The 20,700-nt window shown below is 40.2% G+C and overlaps 1 protein-coding gene across 1 annotated transcript; it reads right to left on the reverse strand.

Moving 5' to 3' along the window:
- Positions 1-1,159: 1,159 nt before the first annotated feature.
- On the reverse strand, positions 1,160-19,525 carry LOC309392668 (putative lysosomal acid lipase/cholesteryl ester hydrolase; the record flags this gene model as incomplete). The annotated part of the gene is made up of 4 exons (XM_081954096.1): positions 1,160-1,226; positions 6,960-7,158; positions 10,666-10,768; positions 19,496-19,525. The coding sequence occupies 4 exons, from the start codon at positions 19,523-19,525 to the stop codon at positions 1,160-1,162; spliced, it is 399 nt and encodes a 132-aa protein (XP_081810222.1).
- Between the last annotated feature and the right edge of the window lie 1,175 nt (positions 19,526-20,700).

The following is a 20,700-nucleotide window of genomic DNA, read 5'->3' on the forward strand; positions in this document are numbered from 1 at the left end:
TTTGTCTTAATGCTTTATAGTTGAATTTGCTGAATAAATATTCAATTCTGAGCACCCATTGCAATGGTTGAAGAATGGTGTCCAGTTCAATTATCAATGTACAAAGGAACATGAGAGAGATTGTGTGCTCAGTTTCCACAAGGTCAGCAAATGTCTCGAAAGGATCTCTGTGGGTCCCAATTTGCTTGCAAAGTATTCTCATCTGTGAAACATTTATCTTAGAAGTATCTGATATGAGACCCAGTTTTGTGTATTGCAGGGGTCTCCAACCTCCAAGCTGTGGCCCACTAGTGGCCCATGGTCCCTTTAGAACTAGGCCACTCAAGCGATAGGCGAGTGCACCCATGTGTTCTGACTCAGCTTTCGCAAGTAATGAGAAACTGCTTACTCACCAGTAAAACAACCCCCTTTTAAAAACAGGGGAGGAACAGTTCATATTGGATAAACAAAACCAAAAGTAATTAGTCACAAATGAAAGTCTTTCCAGCTTCTGAAACCAGACAAGATCCATCTCTGATTAGATGAGAACTCAAGATTAAAAGTCCTTCAATGATTAAGCCAAGCAGAAACAGTCCCTGAGGCTGAGGCAAATTCACTCCCTGTTATTTCCCAGCAGGGAGACTCAGTTGACACTTCAAATACAGAGCAATTAGTCCTGACAAACCTAGTTCTAGCAAAGGAATCTGACCTGATTGATGTACACTTGAAAACAAACAATTGTTTACAATAACCAGGCCGCTCCCAAACCCCTATTATTTATTTCCCAGCCAGGGAGAGGCTGGCTAGTGTCTACATCTTCTTTTCCCTGAGAGCTGGCTTATTGACTTCCATTGCTCTCCTCTCCTTTCTACACATACGCGCATCTGGTATGGGGCCCATCTGTTCCTCCCCCTCACTCAGCTCAGGCCCTTAACACAGCTGCCTCTCCATCTGGAGGCAAACAGATGGCCGTGGCCCTGGTTCTGCATCTGCCTCTGATTCTGCTTCCTCATCTTAGCCTTCCAAAGGCTCAGAAGCTTGCCCAGGTCCCCCCTCCCTCTCCTCCTTGTCTGATTTCAGACATCACCAAAAATGCACAAAATGGTGCTTTGTATAATAGCTTCATTCTCAACGTACCTTCACTGCAACCTTGTGAATGGCAGACAAAATAGAGATCCTCCTATCCCCTTTTGTGAAGAATAAAGTTTATTGTGGCAGAAAGGTCATATATGCCAACTTCGTGAAAACTGAAACCAAACACATATAATTGAGAATGAAGAGAATTTTTAATTATTAATTCCATGTATTGGTCCTTTTCCTAAATTAATACTAAGTGTATTTAACTAACAAAAAAAATCAAAATTAGCACCCCTCAAATATGTATATGTTTGTCCAGGAAAAGAGAAAAAACAGAAATGTCCTTGGGTCATTTGATTCTAGTTCAGGACAAAACCTATAGCTAGAATAAAACTTAGAGCATTTTAAGATTTAGGCATGTTTGATTCAATTTGATATGAATTGTAGCTTCAACCTTAATCAAAAGTTCAAATTAGTTTCAACAGTTCATTCCATTCAATCGATTGAAAGGTTTCAATGAATGGAACTGATTTAATAAAAAGTAAGCATATATGCAGAAGACTTCTGAATTACCAAATCTGTGTAAAGGTAAACCAGTTCAAAGAAATTTTATTCAATCCAATGCAAAAATAATGTAGTGCTTCCATTCAAGAAAAAGATTATGTAAATCAGTGATATCAAACTCAATTTTATTGAGGGCCGCACCAGGGTTGTGTTTGACCTCTATGGGCTGGGGTGGATGTGACCAGGGCGGGCGTGGCCAGCTCAAGTTACTTGTGTCAGGGGTGCCTGTGGTGGCCCAAGTGCTCTGCCAGTAAAAACAGGCTCCCGAGCTCTGTTTGCAGCTGCCATAGCCTCCTGCAACCCTCTGATAGTGAAAATGCAGCTCTGTTTTCACTGGCAGAAGCACCGTGAGCCAATCCTTCCCTTTTTCCAGAGTAGCCCCACAGGCCAGATCTAAGTACCTTGTGGGTACCTTGACACCCCTCATATAAATCAGCTTCTCTTGAAACTGAAATTATGCACAACTGGACCATAGGAGAGAATAGCAGTGAAGTGATTGAATATAGGAACATTTTCTTCGGCCAATGTTCCCTCTAACTTTTTTTCAGTGTGAGCGGAAAAGTATAGTGTTTGAGCAGCACATTTTCATGCCTGAGCATCTGAATTTTTTTCATAGATGTCACCCAAGACAACGAATTCAGTGTTATTTGAAACTCAATTCTACCATGTAAATATCCATTAAGTAAAGAAATCTCCCTATACAGGTAGTCCTCAATCTACGACCCTAATTGAGCCCAAAGTTTCTATTGCTAAGTGAGACATTTGTTAAGTGAGTTTTGCCCCATTTTACAACCTTTCTTGCTACATACAGTTAAGTGAATCACTGAGGTTAAATCAGTAACCTGGTTGTTAAGTCAATCTGACTTTCCTACTGACTTTGCTTGGCAGAAGGTTGCAAAAGGTGACCCCAGGACACTGCAACCATCATCAATATGAGGCAGTTGCCAAAGATCCAAATTTTGATCATGTGGCCATGGGGATGCTGCAGTGATCATAAGTGTGAAGAACAGCCGTAAGTCACTTTTTTCAGTGCTGATGTAACTTTTGTCATTAAGTGAACTGTTGTAAGTTGAGGACTACTTGCATTCAAGTTCAATGGATGACTCTCTATGGGAAAAGGATCAAAACTTCCCTCTATCCACATTTTCCATACTATGAATTACTTTATATGCTTTATACTTTCCCTCTTACTATCCAATAGTCTGCAGTGATATTAGCAAGTTATGAATAAATTACCAATTGATGTAGATTAGCAATTGGGGTACATAAAGAAACAAACAAAGAGGGAAGAGGAGGGAGGGGGAGGAAGGAAGGAAGGGAGACACACACACACACACACACACACAGAGAGAGAGAGAGAGAGAGAGAGAGAGAGAGAGAGAGAGAGAAAAGGGAAGAGGAGAAAGAGAAAAAGAAAGGGGAGAGGAGGGAGGGAGGATAAGAAAAAGAGGCAGAAAAAAGAAAGAGAGAGAAAGAGGAAAGGAAGAAAGAAAGAAGGAAGGAAAGAAAAAAAGAAAGAAAAAAGGAAGAAAGAAAAGAGGAGAGAAGAGAAGGAATAGAGGCCAAAAAAGCAAACAAGGAAAAGTAGGAAAAACTTTCACTGGAAAACACTTTTTTTCCATCATCGCAAAACTTTCCTAAACAAGGCTAATTTTCCAGATTTTGAGTTTCTGGTCTAGGAGGACCAAGAAGCCTCTGTTTTCTTTTTCTTTTCGAGCAATAAAATCAAATAAAATCCATGGAGCACCAGCTCAACTCCCCCTTCCTGCGAAAAAAACCTCGAGCCCCAATGCTCCGAACGCAGAGGCTGGATTCAGACATGTGCACACCTGGCATGGGTTTCCACTTGCTCACGTAGCAAGCGCCTACCACACATCCGCATCTCGGAAGCAGAGCCAACAGCGGGGAGCCCAGCCATGGGGACTTAGCCGACAAACCGTGATGGAAACATGCTCCACACATCCCGTGGAGAGTTGGCTGTTGCCGCTGCTTCCCCCCTCAGTAACTTTGATCCAGGAGGGACCGGCCTCCCTGTCAATCAGCCACGCGCCGGCGGAGGGAGCCCAATCATAACCCTAGGCGGCCACATTTCTGTTGGCCAAAGGCCCGCCCTCCTCTGGGTGTGTCCAAGCACTATAATATCCCGGCCCAGCTGACAGAAGCCTCCGAGCCGCCTGCAGCTTAAAGTCCATCATGCTAAAGATCACTGCGCGGCAGTTGGAAACTGCTGCGCTGTGTTTTGTTGCCACCTGCGCGGCCGCGCACCCGCGCAGCTTAGAGGGAACATAGTCTTCGGCCACCAAAAAAAAGTGCATAATTTTTAATCCTTCAGGGAGTTGAAGTATAAACTCCTTCTTAGCAGAATGTCTGAGTGAGCAGAACAATCCAGCAGGAAAATAATTTGATGGCAGCTTACTTGATTTAGGAGTAAAATATGCCCAACAAATTCAACAGAATTGTTTGAAAAGTTTAAACTCGGGTGAAGAACTGGAGTTGAATTTAGACATTCACTGTAATACATTGTTAATTGTTAGGCAAGAGGGAAGCAAAAGCTATAATTAGTGGTAGATTCTGAGGAACCTTTTCTCATAATGTTAATTAATTGATTCCTTGGATTCATTCGCTGTTGTTGCTATTCCCTTTCTTTCTTATTAGTATGCTGTTTTTTTCTGCGTTTCAGTGAGGTTATGGAAACAGAGACTAAAAGGCAAAGATTTTCAGTTGGTCCTCCAGCCTTACAGAATTACAATAACTTACTGAAAGCTACTAAAATGGAATTTTTCCATAATGATGGTTAGTTACTTGTTTTAAACATTTACATTTAACTGTAGCTTTTTTCCTTATATTTTGATTGTTGTTTTGCTGAATTTTTTTTTTCTATTGCTATTATTATAGCTGTTATTGTTATATGTTGTTTGCAATTTTGACTCTAACGATGCCCATTGTGGACATGTTAAATAATTGTATGTTTTCTTGGATTACAGTCAAGCACAATTAAGAAATTGTCAGATCTGCCATGACACTGCTTCAATTTTCTGGCATCCTGCCATAAAAAGCGGGGACAGCAATAAGGGGACAATAGGGAGGGGAGCTTGACAGGAACCAGAGGTGCCATCCTGAGACAAGAGCCAATGGTTGAAAGATCCAAGGACACAGGTGTGAGAACGAAATGCAATACAGAGAAAGTACTGTTACCAAAACACTTAGTTTGAATATCATTATACATTAACGAAATGGCCAAAGGGAAGAGAGTCCAGGAGAAGGGAAAATCAGACGGCTTACACAAGAATATTCAGATCTGGCTTTGCTTACACTGTAATCGCTTTAATAAAAGTAAGGCTTTTGCTACAAATGGAGTTGAAAGTCTTTCTTTCCTAAATGCTCAAGCTGGGACAGGCCTGACATTAATGTTCAGAAATGAAATTTTTCCCAATCCATCTCAATATTTTTTAAGTGGTACAATACATTTTCAGATTGGAAAGGTAAAGTACTAATCTAGTGAATTAAGAGATAATTATATGCATTAAATATAAAGATTAGTTCCAGTATTTGCGCATGATCTTTTGGACTTAATTTAGCTGGGATGATATAAGACTCCTGACTTGAGTAGGTGGTTGGACTAGAAGACCTCCAAGGTCCCTCCCAGCCTATGATTCTATAGTATACATCAGCAGCTCCCAACCTTTTGGGCACCAGGGGCCAGCTCCATGGATAGAGGTTTTTCTGCAGACAGGAGGGCGCGTGGTCAGTGGTGGGAAACAGCCAGCTTGCACTGGTTAGGGAGAACCATTTGTTAACTTTCTGAGCAGTTCAGAGAACCTGTTGTTGGAAGAAACCTCCTTCCAACAGCCTTTTGTTTTTCCCACTTTCCAGGGCTAATCCTGTCAGGAAGCAGGACATTCTGGTGTGCCTCTGTGTTGTTTCTAGCCTAATCCTGTTTATCTTTAAGTGTTTTCAGAAACTGCCTCTCCAGTTAAGCATTGTTACATTGTTAATGGTTCTTGGCAGTACCCCCATACAAGCTGAAGCCACTTCTCTGAAGGGGTTTTGTTTTGTTTTTTTGCTGATATCTTTTATTAGGGGCTTGACTTTTTTAAAAGCTTGGGTGTTCTTTTGGGGTGTACTTCCAATGCAAGCTTGGCACTCTGTCTGATTTTTTTACTGCCTTTCTGGGGACATGTGATCTTTCCTTAAATCCGGACGATTTCCTTAGGATATCTTGTGAGATGAGTGAGACCAGCTGATATCTTTAAGTCGTGTGAATGGATCTAAGGATTACTTCTCCTGGGCACTTTGTCAGTTCACTGAGCACAGGACTTGTCTATGGGGATTCTTCAGTCATCCAGGTCATGGTTGTCCCAAAGGTGCTTTTTTCAAGAGACAACTGGACTTTCTTGGTTTCCAGAAAGACTGGTTGCCTCTTGAAAAAGCACCTTTGGAACAGGAGTCTCTTGCATTGCTTCAGAGTGGCCAAGGCAGATGATTGCTCACTGTTAGTAAGTGGATCCTCCTTCCAATTTGTTTTAGTTTTCTCTCATCATAATAAGGCTTTCTCATCTAATGATTGATATTTAGGGCAGCTTTTTGCAAGCAAAGAAGTTTTTTTGTATTTTTGTATAGGTAATCCTTGACTTACAACAGCTCATTTAGTGACCATTCAACGTTACAATGGCACTGAAAAAGTGACTTATGACCATTTTTCACACTTACGACTGTTGCAGCATCCCCACAGTCACAAGAGGCTGGGCAAGGTGTTGGGCCCCTCAATGAGAGTGACATCAAGTTGCCCATTCCTGCCCCCCAGTCATATGCCCACCCAGCCACACCTACCAAGCCAGTCATCAGGGCAGAGAAGCACTTGTTAAATTATTTGAATCCCACCACTGGATGGTATTGTGTGCTGCCTGCATCCCATGGGTGGGGCTTAGTTTGTTTGCCCAGCCCAGTTTCTGGGGTGCCATGGAACAGTGCTGGTCGACGGACTGGGGATTGGGGACCCCTAGTGTACAGCTTTATCATTTTATCCCTTTATTTCACAAATTTAAAACTTACTTATTAAAGATGCAAATTTGGTTGAATTTGATCCTTGTGTAGATATACAAACAATCAAAAAAGTTGAGAAAATGCTTGGGCGTCTAGGAAAACAGTGCAAAATTTGCCAGACTTTGCCAAATATAAAGTTGTAAATGTAACTTCATTCAAATCAACTATCGGCCTATTAAATAGGTAGTAATCTAGATCAACACAGAGTGAGAATGCTTCGCATTGCAAAGAAATATATCATTAAAATATCATCTTGCAAAATGAATTCCAGTCAGTTACATGCCAACTGAGCATACCTGAAATTCAAAAATTCTTCTTCATCAAGTAAAAAGTTTTGGTGCCTCCTGGACCAAGTAGTTCCTCTGATATTAACAAGCCACACATCATATCCAGCATCTGCTAGTATGAAACCCAGGCTTTGATGTGGAAGGTTTGCTATCCAAATGCTGCCTTCCATAGTCGCACAATGAAGCAAGAGTACAGAAGATTTAGAACCTTGTGAAGTTATGGAAATGAAAACATTCATTAATTACAATATGTAACAATATAGCTACTAATATAGGGCTGTTCATTTACTACATTTGAACTGCTGATGTTTAACTGTTAGGTTCAGAGATGACTGTTTCATGGAATTATAACAAATCAAAACAGTCCTTTTCCTCTTTTGCTGGAACTTTGTTCCCAGTAAGAGAGAAAGACCTCCAACGAGATGATTTTTTTTTACATAGGCATCTATTCCTTTTGTCCAAATGATTATTTAACTGGAAAACTGTTAAAATATTCATGACTGGGAGAGACATGAGTACAAGGTCAGCCAGTGAATAGGCATAGCAACTAAGTCAGCCAATGGGAGCTTAAACAAATCAATCAATCAATCAAACTTTTATTTATAAACCGCACCCTTTCCTAAACAGGACTCGGGGCGGTGTATAGTCATTATTAAAAACCATATACATATCAAAATAGAATACATATACATAAACTTAGACATAGACGGAGGAGGTAGAAAATATACTGTACCATATTTAATTAAAATACAAATAAGATTAAAATTCCCTTAAAAATTCCACGATAAGATGTTTGCCAGGAGGTGAAAGATGGAGCTATAAATCGGCTAAGCCAGCTAATTGGAACAGGTGGGTCTTAAGCTTCTGTCGGAAGGAGCGGAGGTCGTTAATAGTTCTAATATTGGGGGGGAGGTCATTCCAGAGGGTTGGGCCCATCACAGAGAAGGCTCTACTCTTAGGCGCCACCCGTTGGCACTGCTTGGCGGATGGCACCTGGAGGAGTCCCTCCCTGTGAGAGCGGATAGGTCGTAGAGATGTGTGAGGTGAGATGCGATCCCGCAGGTAACTAGGTCCCATGCCATGGAGCGCTTTAAAGATAGTAACCAACACCTTGAAACGCACCCGAAAAACCACAGGTAGCCAGTGCAGCTCGCGTAGGAGTGGTGTTATATGGGAGTATCTTGTTCCTCCCATGATGGCCCGTGCGGCCGCATTCTGAACTAGCTGTAGTCTTCGGGTGCATCTCAAGGGGAGCCCCATGTAGAGAGCATTGCAGTAGTCCAGGCAAGACGTCACCAGCGCATGAGTGACTGTGCGTAGGGCGTCCCGATCCAATAGGGGGCGCAATTGGCGCACCAGGCGAACCTGGTGGAATGCCCCCCTCGCCATGGCTGTCACATGGTCATCCATCGACAGCCGGGCATCAAGGAGGACGCCCAAATTGTGCGCCCGTTCCACGGGGGGCAGTTGTTCGCCCCCTATGGCCAGCGATGGCATCCACTGGTTGAACCGGGGCATCGGTAGCCACAGCCACTCAGTCTTGGAGGGGTTGAGTTTAAGTCTGTTGTCCCCCATCCAGACCCGGATGGCTTCCAAACACTGGGACAGTTCTGAGTCTGTACAAAGAATTGAAACAGAAACATAAGCAGTCTGCTGCTCTGAGAAGTAAACTAGCAGTATTTCTGGGCTTGTCTGCTTAAATGAAACTAACTGCTGGTGTGTTCCTGTAACTCTCCTGCCTTGTGTTTACTTGGAAGAACCACCTGTTGGTATTGTACATTTATTCATCTATTCTAATGTATATAAATAAGTTAATTAATCCAGCTGAATCAGTTATCTGTGTGTGCTTTCAGGATTGGATTTTCCTGCAGAAAACTCTGACAAAACCTTATTAAAGTTAAAGGCAAATTCAATCAGGTATTTGAATCAGTTTGATTTGATAATTCAAATTATGTCACTTCTTCATAGAGGATCTCACCTGATCTGTACACAATAACTCTTTAAAATGTATTTGTATTTCTTAAGTCTACATAGTATACCATTCTTACAGTTTGATTTCTGTTCTAAAAACAAATCGTTGACATCTCAAAAGAGAATATATCTTCACTAATTTGTGAGGATTTGCTTTCCAATAGTCATGTATATCTAAGAAATAAGCAAATGCAACAACATGTTTAAGATGCATCAGTTCTGTGCATTGTTTTAGCCTTAAATAATAGCTTGGTTTTATTTGTGTGTTTTTCAGTGACGTGTGGTGAGGTTTATGGCTGATGAGGCACTGACACAGTGGTGGGTTTCAAATTTTTTTAGACTTGTGGACTTCAACTCCCAGAATTCCACAGCCAGGCATGCTCAGTTCTGATTTAAAGTGACAGCATTTGTTTTTCTCATTTGCGAAAGAAATTTCCTTCTTTCTTTTTCTTTTTCTTCTCCCTTCCCCTCCTTCCTCCCTCTCTCCCTCCCCCCCTCTCTCAAACACACACACAGAGAGAGAGAGAGAGAAGTTGGATTGGACTATCTCTCCTACCCACTTCCCTCACTCTCACTCACTCACTCACTCACTCTCTCTCAAACAAACACACACACACACACACACACAAAGTTGGATTGGAGGGAATAGCAGCATGAGGAGAGCACAGGAGAAGGCAGGAAGCCAGTCAAAGAGCCATACTGGAGCACACACACTTTCCCCAGCCCTGGAAGGATCCAGCCCAGCTTCACTGATTACAGGTTGGAAAAGGCAACGTGGCTCTGCCTGCAATCAAACTACACCCCAGGGAGAGCACAATTGAGCCAGAGTCCTTCCCTCCAGACTTTGCCCAAAACCCCGCACCAGGAGGATGAAGTTTGAATTCCTCCACCTCCCTCTGACCCACGCGTACCTTTTCCAGCTGCTTCAGAGAGGATTTCAACTCTGTTCTTGCCTTGGGTCCTCTGAAGAAGCCCCGCCCAAACAAGCACCCTCTACTATGAGGCAGGAGAACTGCGTGCCTCACCTACGTCAGGAATTTTTAGGCTTTTAACCCTTGCTTAACTCTGCTCGAGTGATCATAAAACGCCTAAAGTCAGACTAGATGAGGCATGCAGTTCTCCTGCCTCATAGTAGAGGGCGCTTTTTAGAGGCTTTTTTAAACAGTTAAGCAGAGTCATCCATGGTGAGGCAGCAACTAGCTCAGCCTGACCTCAGCTCTCACCTTTTTCCTTTTACATTTTTTTTCTTTTCATGATGACAGTGGTGAGGCTGTGCCTCCCCTGCCTCACCTGACTGCATGTCACTGGTGTTTTTGTATGCCTGTAGGTATAGGTAAAGGTTTCCCTCGCACATATGCGCTAGTCTTTCCTGACTCTAGGGGATGCTCATCTTCATTTCAAATTCGAAGAGCCAGCGCTGTCCTAAGACCTCTCTGTGATCATGTGGCTGGCATGACTAAACACCAAAGGCACACAGGATGTTATTACCTTCCCACCAAAGGTGGTTCCTAGGTTGGCAGAAACTGGGACAACTAACGGGAGCTCATTCCATTATGTGGGGCTAGGGATTCGGACCCCTGAACTGCCGACCTTTCTGATTGACAACCTCAGCGTCACTGAGCCACCTCATCCCCTGCCTATAGGTATACCCCAACACATATACGTATATACACATACATACATACTGACCCAAATCGTGGAAGATCAATACAAATTGGGGTTGGGGAATATTTTTTTTTCTTACTCTTTGCATGTCCTGGGATCCTGTTCAGGGTCAAGTAGTAGCCATCTTCTGTCAGAACTTCATGTTCTTCTGCTGGATATCCCCAGAACTGAATTATCTCACTCTGTAAGGAGGCAAAGAGAAAAATCTACCACCACCTTCTTCCAAAGCAGAAATATAAAGTTCACGAAAAGCTTTACTGCTGAACCTTAAAATATCAAAGTCATTGTCCAAAGGTTTATTGTCACATAGTCAAAGCAGCATCTGTCACATACAACAAGTTGGTATCAGCATAACTGTGAGAACAAAGGCTTTCAGAAGTACATACAGGCCTTGGGGGGGGGGGAGAATGCTAAGGGGAAAATAAATCAACATAGTCATTTCTGATCCCAGTCATGCAGTGGTGGGATTCAGCCAGTTCACACCTATTCTAAGCAGTTCGGAGAACTGGTTGTTGGAAGAAATCTCATTTTGTTTTTTGTTTTCTACTTTACAGGACTAATCCTTAAGCAAGGCAGGAAGGAAACATTCTGGTGTTGTTTCTAGCCTAATCTTTATTGCCCTGCTTACAGAAACTGCTTCTCCATTAATCCTTATTCCATTGTAACAGCTAAGGCGAAGCGCCCACCGACCTGAGTGACGTTGAGTTGGCCACACCCACATGGTCACATGACTAAGGAGCCCCACCTACCCAGCTGGTCATAAGGGCAGAGAACCGGTTGTTAAATTATTTAAATCCACCACTGCATTTATGTACCACAAAATGCTTCCTGATTGTTGTGGGCTGGATATAAATCCTGAAAGGAAGTCAGGATGCACTATTAGAGAAATGAGTAAGTTTGAATCCCCAAATAGGAGGATTCCCCAACACAACATTTTATATCATGATTGACCTGTAAAATCAAATGCTTCTTTATTTGGGGGAGAGGGGATATTCAGACAACCACTAGACAAGAGGAAAGGGAAGTCAATGTCTGCCATCTAGTGGATCTTCTTGCTATCTGCAGCCTGAATACAAAAGCTCTAGAAAAGGCTTGATACACACACACACACACACACATACACACAAAAACATATATACATAGAAGAAAGTCCCATTGAACACAATTAGTAAAATACTTTTTAAGCTCAACTCACAATATTAATGTGGGATTCAGGATTCATTTTTCTGATGATTTCTACTTCTGACCTCACATTTTCGTTGAAGTGAATCATAAGCAGCAATAGCCCTATCCTGGAGCACAGGAAAACAATTAAATTTTTTAAGGAAGAGATCCAGTTCAATTTGGAAAATGCCTATCCGGGTTCAAAGAATTGCATTCTATTGTAAGCACTGTTGCAACAATTAAATGGGGGGGGAGTATTTGGATGAACTATAATGTATTTAAAAGTAAATGAGTCAATATATCCTATGCAAGGAGAGGAAATCATTTTTTAAAAAAAAAAAAAAAGTTATAACACTGCTGAGTTCCCTGGCAGAATTCATCTGTTAATTAAATTTGATAATTCAGTCATTACTTAATTCAGCTTATTCTTTACAAGCTGAAGTTTTATATATTCAGAAGCTCTTTGGCAGGTGTACAATTACACATAGCCAGGAGCCAAAACCTGAGCACATTCAGGGAAACCACACATACACACACAAAAACAAACAAAAAACCTCACACTCCGTTGCTTGACAATGTGCAGCCTTTCCAAAAACAATTTGTAATATGATATATTTCTGATATATATTAGCGTGAAAAAATATGTACTCATCAAGAAGCTAAAATAATAGCCTTCAACCACTTTAAAGCTTATATACACTGAGAGCATATCACTCTTGGCCAATAAAGAATTTTATTCTATTCTACTCTATTCTTTAAAGATGAAAGAATTCTGCAAATCTTTATCTCTTTTCCCATTATTTTTCTAGGATAACAGGAGAGAGAAGGACAACAGGAGCCTTTTCATCATCAAACCTGTCATAGTAAATATTTAGAAAACATTGATTCAAATATTTAAATGAGAAAAGTTGGTGGGGAAAGGAGATTGCTAGAATAAGATTTGAATAAGACCTTGTCAGTCAGTTTCCTTCAACCGAACATGTCAGAATGTAGATAGTCTAATTATTCTGAATTTTCAGACATTTTGGATTAGATATAATCAGTGTAATCTTGTCAATATGCAAACCAAAACTCACCTCAACAATCCTTTAAATTGTTCCATTGTTCTCCTTTTAGATATCAAACAATAATATTTCTCTGCTGCTCTATAAAAGTGATTTGAAGATAAGTTTTGCTGTGTCTTCTTGTTAATCAAGACTAAAAAAACGTGTTTGCAACTTTTATTTAACAAATCCTAGATGTATTGGATTCAGTCCCGCCTTTTTCACATGTGCCATATTTCATAGGTTGACTTAATTATAAACCACCCTCTATAATATTAATATATGTACTTCATTTTGACAGGATCTAGAAAAGCAACTTATAGTTTGGGTTTGGTCTTAAAAGAAGTTTTCATTGCAATTATCTTGAATGGGGCTTCTTACATTAAAATAGAAACGTCTACATATTTAGAGAAGCATATGCACATTCAGCGGAACCACCTTGGACAAGAAATTGGAATATAGTGTGGGAAGAAATACCCACCCAGTTTAGTTCCAAGTTGGGACTCCACTGGAAACATGGAGGCTGATTGGGAAGATGGTTTATTGATGAAGCACAACCACATGGGTTTGTGGTTCTGGGCAGCTGACAAAATGGAGCCGAGAGTGAGGGGTTTTTGTATCTTCTTTGGGCTTTGTATTTGAGCTTCCTGTTCCTGTGCAAGAACATGTATTCCATTAGCTGTTGTCAGATTCCTATGGGGTCATGTAAGGGTTATGTAGGGGTCATATCTGGTCTATAGGCAAAGGAGGAAATGCAAATCCTAGGTGTTTGTCTGAGTTCCCAGTTTGGTTGAAGTTTGAACTGCTCTGGGCTTTTCTTCTTCTACCATTCTGCTTTTGTTTCAAAATATCCTGTCTTGAATGGATTACCAAATCTGCATTCCTGAAAGGAGGCCTCCTCAGTTTCTGTTTCCGGGTATTAAAATTGTGTGTGCTTCCTGACCCCCCAAAAAACATGTTTCTCCATGTTTTTCTTATCTAGGGAAATATCATATTCTGCCTTTTAATATTCCTCAAAATATTTCATTCTTCGGAGGCGGGGGGGGGGGGGGGGGCTTCCCATAATAGGAACAAAAAAAATGAATAAAGGATAAGGATTTATCTGGTGCACTATTATTGGTATAAATGCTATTGTGTTTAGATGCAGACAGCTGTTATTGTATCTTTGTCATATTAGTTGTGCAATATTTATACATTCATATGGATGGTGATTTAGATGGTGATTTTCTAATCATACATGGATATAAATGATCTCTGAGTAACTTTCTAATTCCTTTTTCTATCTTTGTGAAAGTGCGCATGTTGAGAGCTGACTGAATTTCCTTATTTGTGATTTTTTTTTTAACATGAAGACTAGATTTGGATATTTCTGTACAGTATGGTAAAAGAAAATCTCAAGAAAGGAACTTGAGAATAAAATGAGATGTATGATCAATAATTAAAGAACAGTTTTGATTAATTAAATATGAATATAAATAAAAGGCATGCCTAATCAGATTCATGAAATGAATACTATAATATTATATAGATATTAGAGAGATATTTGAGAGATCTTTCTCAAAAAATTGAAATATCATAGCAGGAAACCCTACACCACCTCAGACTTCAGTGTTGGAGCATTTACAATTTCTGGAGGCAAGTTGTTCCACTGATTAATTGTTCTAACTGTCAGGACATTTCTCCTCAGTTCTAAGTTGCTTTTCTCCTTGATTACTTGGTAATCTAATTGCTTCTTGTTCTACCCTCAGGTGCTTTGGAGAATATGAGTGTGCAAAGTTGATATCAGAGAAATTTTTGATTAAAATGAATATAAATAAAAAGGGATGCCTAATTAGAATTCACAAAATGTATACTATGATGCCATCTAAATCAGTGGTGGGTTTCCATTTTTTTTACTACCAGTTCGCTCATGTGCATGCACTCGCTCGCACATGTGCGAGATGCTTCTGTGCATGCGCAAAAGTGTTTGGGCGTGTGGGCAGAGCCTCCCGCCACCACCACTACCGGTTCGCCCGATCCAGGCCAAACCAGCAGAAACCCACCTCTGGTCTATATCACTGATGTCAAACTTGATCACGAATCGTGACATCTCACGATGTTTTTTGCTTTTGCAGGGCTGGGGTGGGTATGGCCTATGTGTGATGAATCCGGCCCATGGGCTGCTAGTTTGACAGGCCTGGTATATTACAGATAGGTGTAAATGATGGAACCTTAGCATAGCCTTGATCCTAAATTGGTGCTGTCTAACAGTCTGAATTGTGTGGTTTTCCCAGTGTCATTCCTGAGAACAAGAAGACAGGGTTTCTGATAGCTTAAAGAATGTAGAAATCCATCTTATGCTCTGTGTCATTTCTGCTCAACGTGTTCCTTAATTATAAAGTGTAATTTTCCATTCTTGAGTCTTATTTATTTCATCACTTTTACTTTAATCTCATCCCTAAATGTTTAGTGCCCACAATTTAATATAGCAAAATAGTCTGTTTATGCTGTTCTCAGCAAACTGGAATCTCCAGAAGGAAATGTGGGAAGATCTATTACCAAAAAGGTCTGGCATCTGGCCCACATGTATTTCCCCAAGAGGTGTTACATTCAGGAGACATTCCCTCTTAATAAGCAGAACTTATTACACATAGAATATCAAACTGATGATGGCAATAACCTCCAGCTGGTGGTATCCACAATGGCACCAGCTGCATGTCTCATTAAAATAGATGATCCAGAAAACAGAAGAGCTTTCAGCCTAGCCTGATGCAATGGTCACCCTTAGCCAATGTTGGAAGGTACGTTTGATTAGGTACCATGTGGCTGTTATGACTATGGGCCTATAATTCAGGGTAAACAAACTTGGTTTTTTTTTTTAATAAATTTGTACTTTATTCAAAAAGTTATGATAAAATACAAACTTCAAGAAAAAAGAAAAATAAATTTTACAAAGACAAAACCAAAATAGACATTTTTTTTAAAAAAAATGAAAAGCATATGCATTAAAAACAATTATATATATGTGTGTGTGTGTGTGTGTTGTATTTGTGCTGATAAATAAATAAAGGGAGACTATACAACACAAATATAACAAAGGCAACATTAAAAATATGGTTTTCTGCCTGGATGGTCTCCTGGAGTGAGCCGAAGGACAGAAAGGGGAAGCAGTGTGTTCCCTCCCATATTTGGGCATACCAGGGGTTGTGATACAATACATACATACATACATACATACATACATACATACATACATACATATCCTCCTATCTGAATATTGGTAAATATATTACAACAGTATTTGCTCCCCCATCCCTTGGGAAGCAGGCCCAACATTTATAAACTTCTACATCTATTTGCAACCAATTTGCAACCAAGTCATCTGCCTATAAAACCAAGGTAGTTAATAGCAAAATTAAACTTCAAAGCCCTCTGTTAACAATCAATTATTGTATTTAACTTGTAGACAGTCTAGAACAACTTGTCTATGGAGATTCTCAGTCATCAATGTCATGGTTGTCCCAAAGGTGCTTTTTTCAAGAGGCAACTGCACTTTCTGAGCTGAAGAAAAGCTGAAGAAGCTTCTTGAATGAGAAGCGAAATGTCTTCAAAGAAAAACCAGAAAGTCCAGTTGCCTCTTGAAAAAAACCTTTGGGTCAACAACAACTTATCTACCATATATCACCACTATCTTTATCTCTGATCCATCTATGATCAAATATTTTTATTTGATTCTTAATAATAAAATTTTGCCATAAGATTTTGGTTGGGAGTTTTCCCAACACGTGTCTCATATTCCCCAGAATTAGAAATCTCTTTTGTTCATCCATCTTCCCAAGAAAGTCCAGTCCAAAATGTTTTCCAGTTAGATACAGTAGGTCCATTCCCCAAAGACCTTTTTAAAAAGTTCAATTGATTCCTCATCAATTCTTTTCACTCCAAATCCGTAGACACCATGTTATCTTTCAGCCTTTTCCAATGAATCTGCAGCTTCCAAATAAAGGTCCTTCTCCTTTAAATCTGTAAGCAGCAATTTAAATTCCGATCCATTTAACTGAGAGTTTGGTTTGGCTGCAGTTGTTTATATCTGGATATCCTCTTTGGGTATATTGAACTTTAATCTACAAATTCAAAGTTTTCAATTTGAACTTGTAAATTAAAAAACATTTTTAAAAGAAAAATTTTCCCCAGAAGGCTTTATGTTTCAGTTGGTCCATTGTTTGTATTTTTAATATAATCCTGTAACTAAACATTCACAACTAGACATAAACAGTTCAATTCAGGGAAATTATGTATACTATAACAAAACATCCACCTACAGATATTCCTCACAATAAAGAAGGATGGATAAAAAAGAAAGAGGAAATTTCCATCAAAAATTTAAAAATTAAGACCAGAGTTTTCTAAAAATATTTAAAAAATGTGAAGTCTCTGTATGAATATCTCACACAAATGTAAATCCAAACAGGTCAACTTCCATACAGAGAAAGCAAAAATAGTTCAGATCGGTAGAGTAAAACAGTGGAAAAAACACTAAAGAATTCCCGTTAAAATCCAGTAAGAGGTTACAGTAAATCAGCACTCAACCAGTCTAATGTTTAAGAGAAAGATCAAAATTTTAAAAAGGAATTCAAAACGTGAAGTCAAAAATCAAGGCGTGCTTTTAAAAAAAAACGAACAGTTGCCCTGCCTATTTCCCAAGGAGTACCCGGATCACGTGTTATGATTTCTGCTTTTGTTTTACCTCATGGAATTCTGTTCACACTTAGGTAATAGCCATTTTCTGTAAGAGCCTGTATTCTTCACAACAATATCCTCAGTGTCTGATTCTTTCACTCTATGAAGATTGAAAAACAAATCTATAATATGGAATGGACTCAGGTAATGAATATGGCCCCGGACATATGTTAGGACAGTCCATGAAGAATAAGTTATCTGGGAAATGATTTCATCAGAGAAAGACTTAAATCATATGCTGTAGGCCAGTGATGGTGAATGTTTTTCTGCTCGGGTGCCATCCATAATGCAATGCCCTCTCCCTGCACATGTGCTCACAACCCCCCATGTGCTAACTCCCCCCCCCCCCAAGCATGTGTGCAGGCCTCACTGAAGCCTCTGGACTTTCAGTAGGCCTATTGGGCCGTTTTTCGCCCTCCCCAGGCTCCAGAGGCTTTCCTGAAGCCTGGGGAGGGCGAAAACAGCCTTCCCGCGCCCTCCGGAAGGCCGAAAATCAGCTGGCTGACATAGGGCAACACTTTTCATGCCCTTAGATATGGCTCTGTGTCCCACCATCATGGCTGTAGGCTGACTGAATTAATCAAAGGTAGATTTAGAAAAAAAATTTAAAAAGCAGATGTTATTGAGTAAAGATCAACTCCTGGTGATGATACGGATATGTGCTGTATATAGATTTTTCTTGGTAGCACTTGGAGTCACCTAAGAGACTATCTTAAAAAGCCAGGATGTTCTGACTGATTTTATCTTAATGAATGTTGCATGGCAGAGCTTTGATACATTTTTCTGGTTGACTGTTTGATTACACCCTGTAAACAATCCTGACAGCAATTTTAAAAGTACCTGCTGTTGTCTTCTTCTGAGATTTTTTTATTTCTCAGTCTGCCTCTAACCTCAGTAGTCTACCCTCGAAACTTGGTTTAATTTCAAGACCTAGAAGCACTTAAACAGTACCTCCTGAGGTAATGGATTATGCTTATCCAAGGATATTTAGCATGAAACAGAATATTTAAGATAGTCTAAAACCTCCATCTCATCTCACTTGCACATGGAACAGAAAATGAATCTATCAGTCTGCCCTCGAAACAACAGTATAGAGCACTATACACCAAGACAATTAGCCATAAGAACAGTTTTTTCCCGAATGCCATCATTCTACTTAACAAATAATTCCCTCACCACTGTCAAACTCTTCACTAAGGCTGCATTACTATTAATGTTCTCGTCGTTCCTATCACCCATCTCCTCCCACTTATGAGTGCAGGACTGTAATGTTGTTGCTTGTATCCTTACGATTTATATTGATATTAATTGTTTCCTGGTTTCATATTTGTACCCTATGACTATCATTAACTGCTGTACCTTATGATTCTTGACGAATGTATCTTGTCCTTTTATGTACACTGAGAGCATATGCACCAAAGACAAATTCCTTGTTTGTCCAATCATACTTGGCCAATAAAGAATTCTATCCTATTCAATCTTTGGGTTAAGGAAGTATCATCACATCACCTTGCTTCTGATAAAATTTGTATAACTCGATTTGATGATATTATGTCACTCAAGTTTCAAACCGACATCAATTCAATAGGAGCACTGTGCTTAATTTTGTGTCAGCCCCACTGGGTAGACCAAACCAGGAAATCAACTCCATAGTAAGGCTGAAACTGTGCTTATTGAGAATGGCCATAATAACTAAATCTTGAAAGTCTAATTACGTTGGACGTCCTTTCCTCTTTTATAGTTGGGTTAAATAGGGAGATGTCTGTTATCAGGACATTCTGGTCTTTAAAAAAGCTTTAGCCCCTTTTCCCTAGACAACACTTCTATATATCTCCATCAATGTCATCTTTCTAGATTTGGAGGACACATGTATTGGATTACACTGACATAGCTGCAATGATTATTGATTCTAAGAGCTCAACTTACTATATTCATAAATTATTCAGGATTCATAAATGTTTAACTGTTCAGCTTTTCTGAACTCACAATTTCTTGTACAGCTGTCAACATCCACATGGCGGAACAGGTATAAAACAATGGAATAATTAGCTCTGGAGAAAAACATAGAATCTTGCAACTGACTTCATACCAGGCACACCCAATCAGAAAGATTAATCTTCCAGAAAACTCCATTATTATATATCTTATTAACTTCACTTTTTTCATGGGATGCAGATTTTTGTATGGCTGATTATTCTACTAATGATGTAAAATGTTTCTTTTCAATTATCCCAGCATTAGTCATTTCTGCTCCCTCAGTGAGGGGATTCAGGTTGAGATTTATGTCAGCTTTTAAATCCCAATAATGCATAAGCAGTCACCAATGGTCTTCCAGAAAGCTCCCTAAACGATAAATCTTCCTAACTTTATCTTTTTCACTTTTTTTTTCTGGTAACAAATTAAGGTCAGATTATATAATTGATAAAAAGCAAATTTGAATTTAATCCATTCATTACAAAACGTTAACTTACTGCCTCCAGCGAAGGATCAGAACAAAGATTATTATAATTAAAGACCGGGTATGCCTGTCTTTAAACCATTATATACTTTTGTTTTCAATATGCAAATAGTGCTTCAGGAAAAAGTTTGCCACCCTATCATTAGATCTCCCTTTCTTTATGTGATGACCAATATTTCTGGATTAGATTTCCAACTTTTCAAAACAGCTTCTTTGCTCTGCTTATTTTGATAATACATGGTGGGATCCTTGGTGTTCTCTCTCTACATCAGGGGTGTCAAACTTGATTTCATTGAGGGCCACATCAGGGTTGTGCTTGACCTCGACGGGCCAGTGTGGGCATCGCCAGTGTGGCCAGCTTGTCATCATTTGTGTCAAGGACGCCTGTAGTGGCCTGGGCATTCTGCCAGCAAAAACAGGCTCCTGGGATCCATTTTCAGCTGCAATGGCATCCTGCAACCTTCTGCCAATGAAAATGGAGTTCGGGAGGGCTGCCTGTTGCCTTCCTGAGCTCCATTTTCTGCTGCGCAGCCTCCTGCAACCCACTGCCAATGAAAATGGAACTCGGGAGTGCTGCCTGTGGCTCTCCCAAACTCCATTTTCGCTGGTAGAGGCACGATGGACCGGTCCTTCACTGTTTCCAGGGCGGCCCCGTGAGCCAGATTTAAGCGCCCCACGACCCGGGCTGGATGCGGCCCGCGGGCCTTGAGTTTGACACCCCTGTTTTACATTC

The sequence above is a fragment of the Natrix helvetica genome (genome assembly GCF_964273705.1).
Source record: "Natrix helvetica genome assembly, chromosome: 5".
Classification (NCBI taxonomy): Eukaryota; Metazoa; Chordata; class Lepidosauria; order Squamata; family Natricidae; genus Natrix; species Natrix helvetica.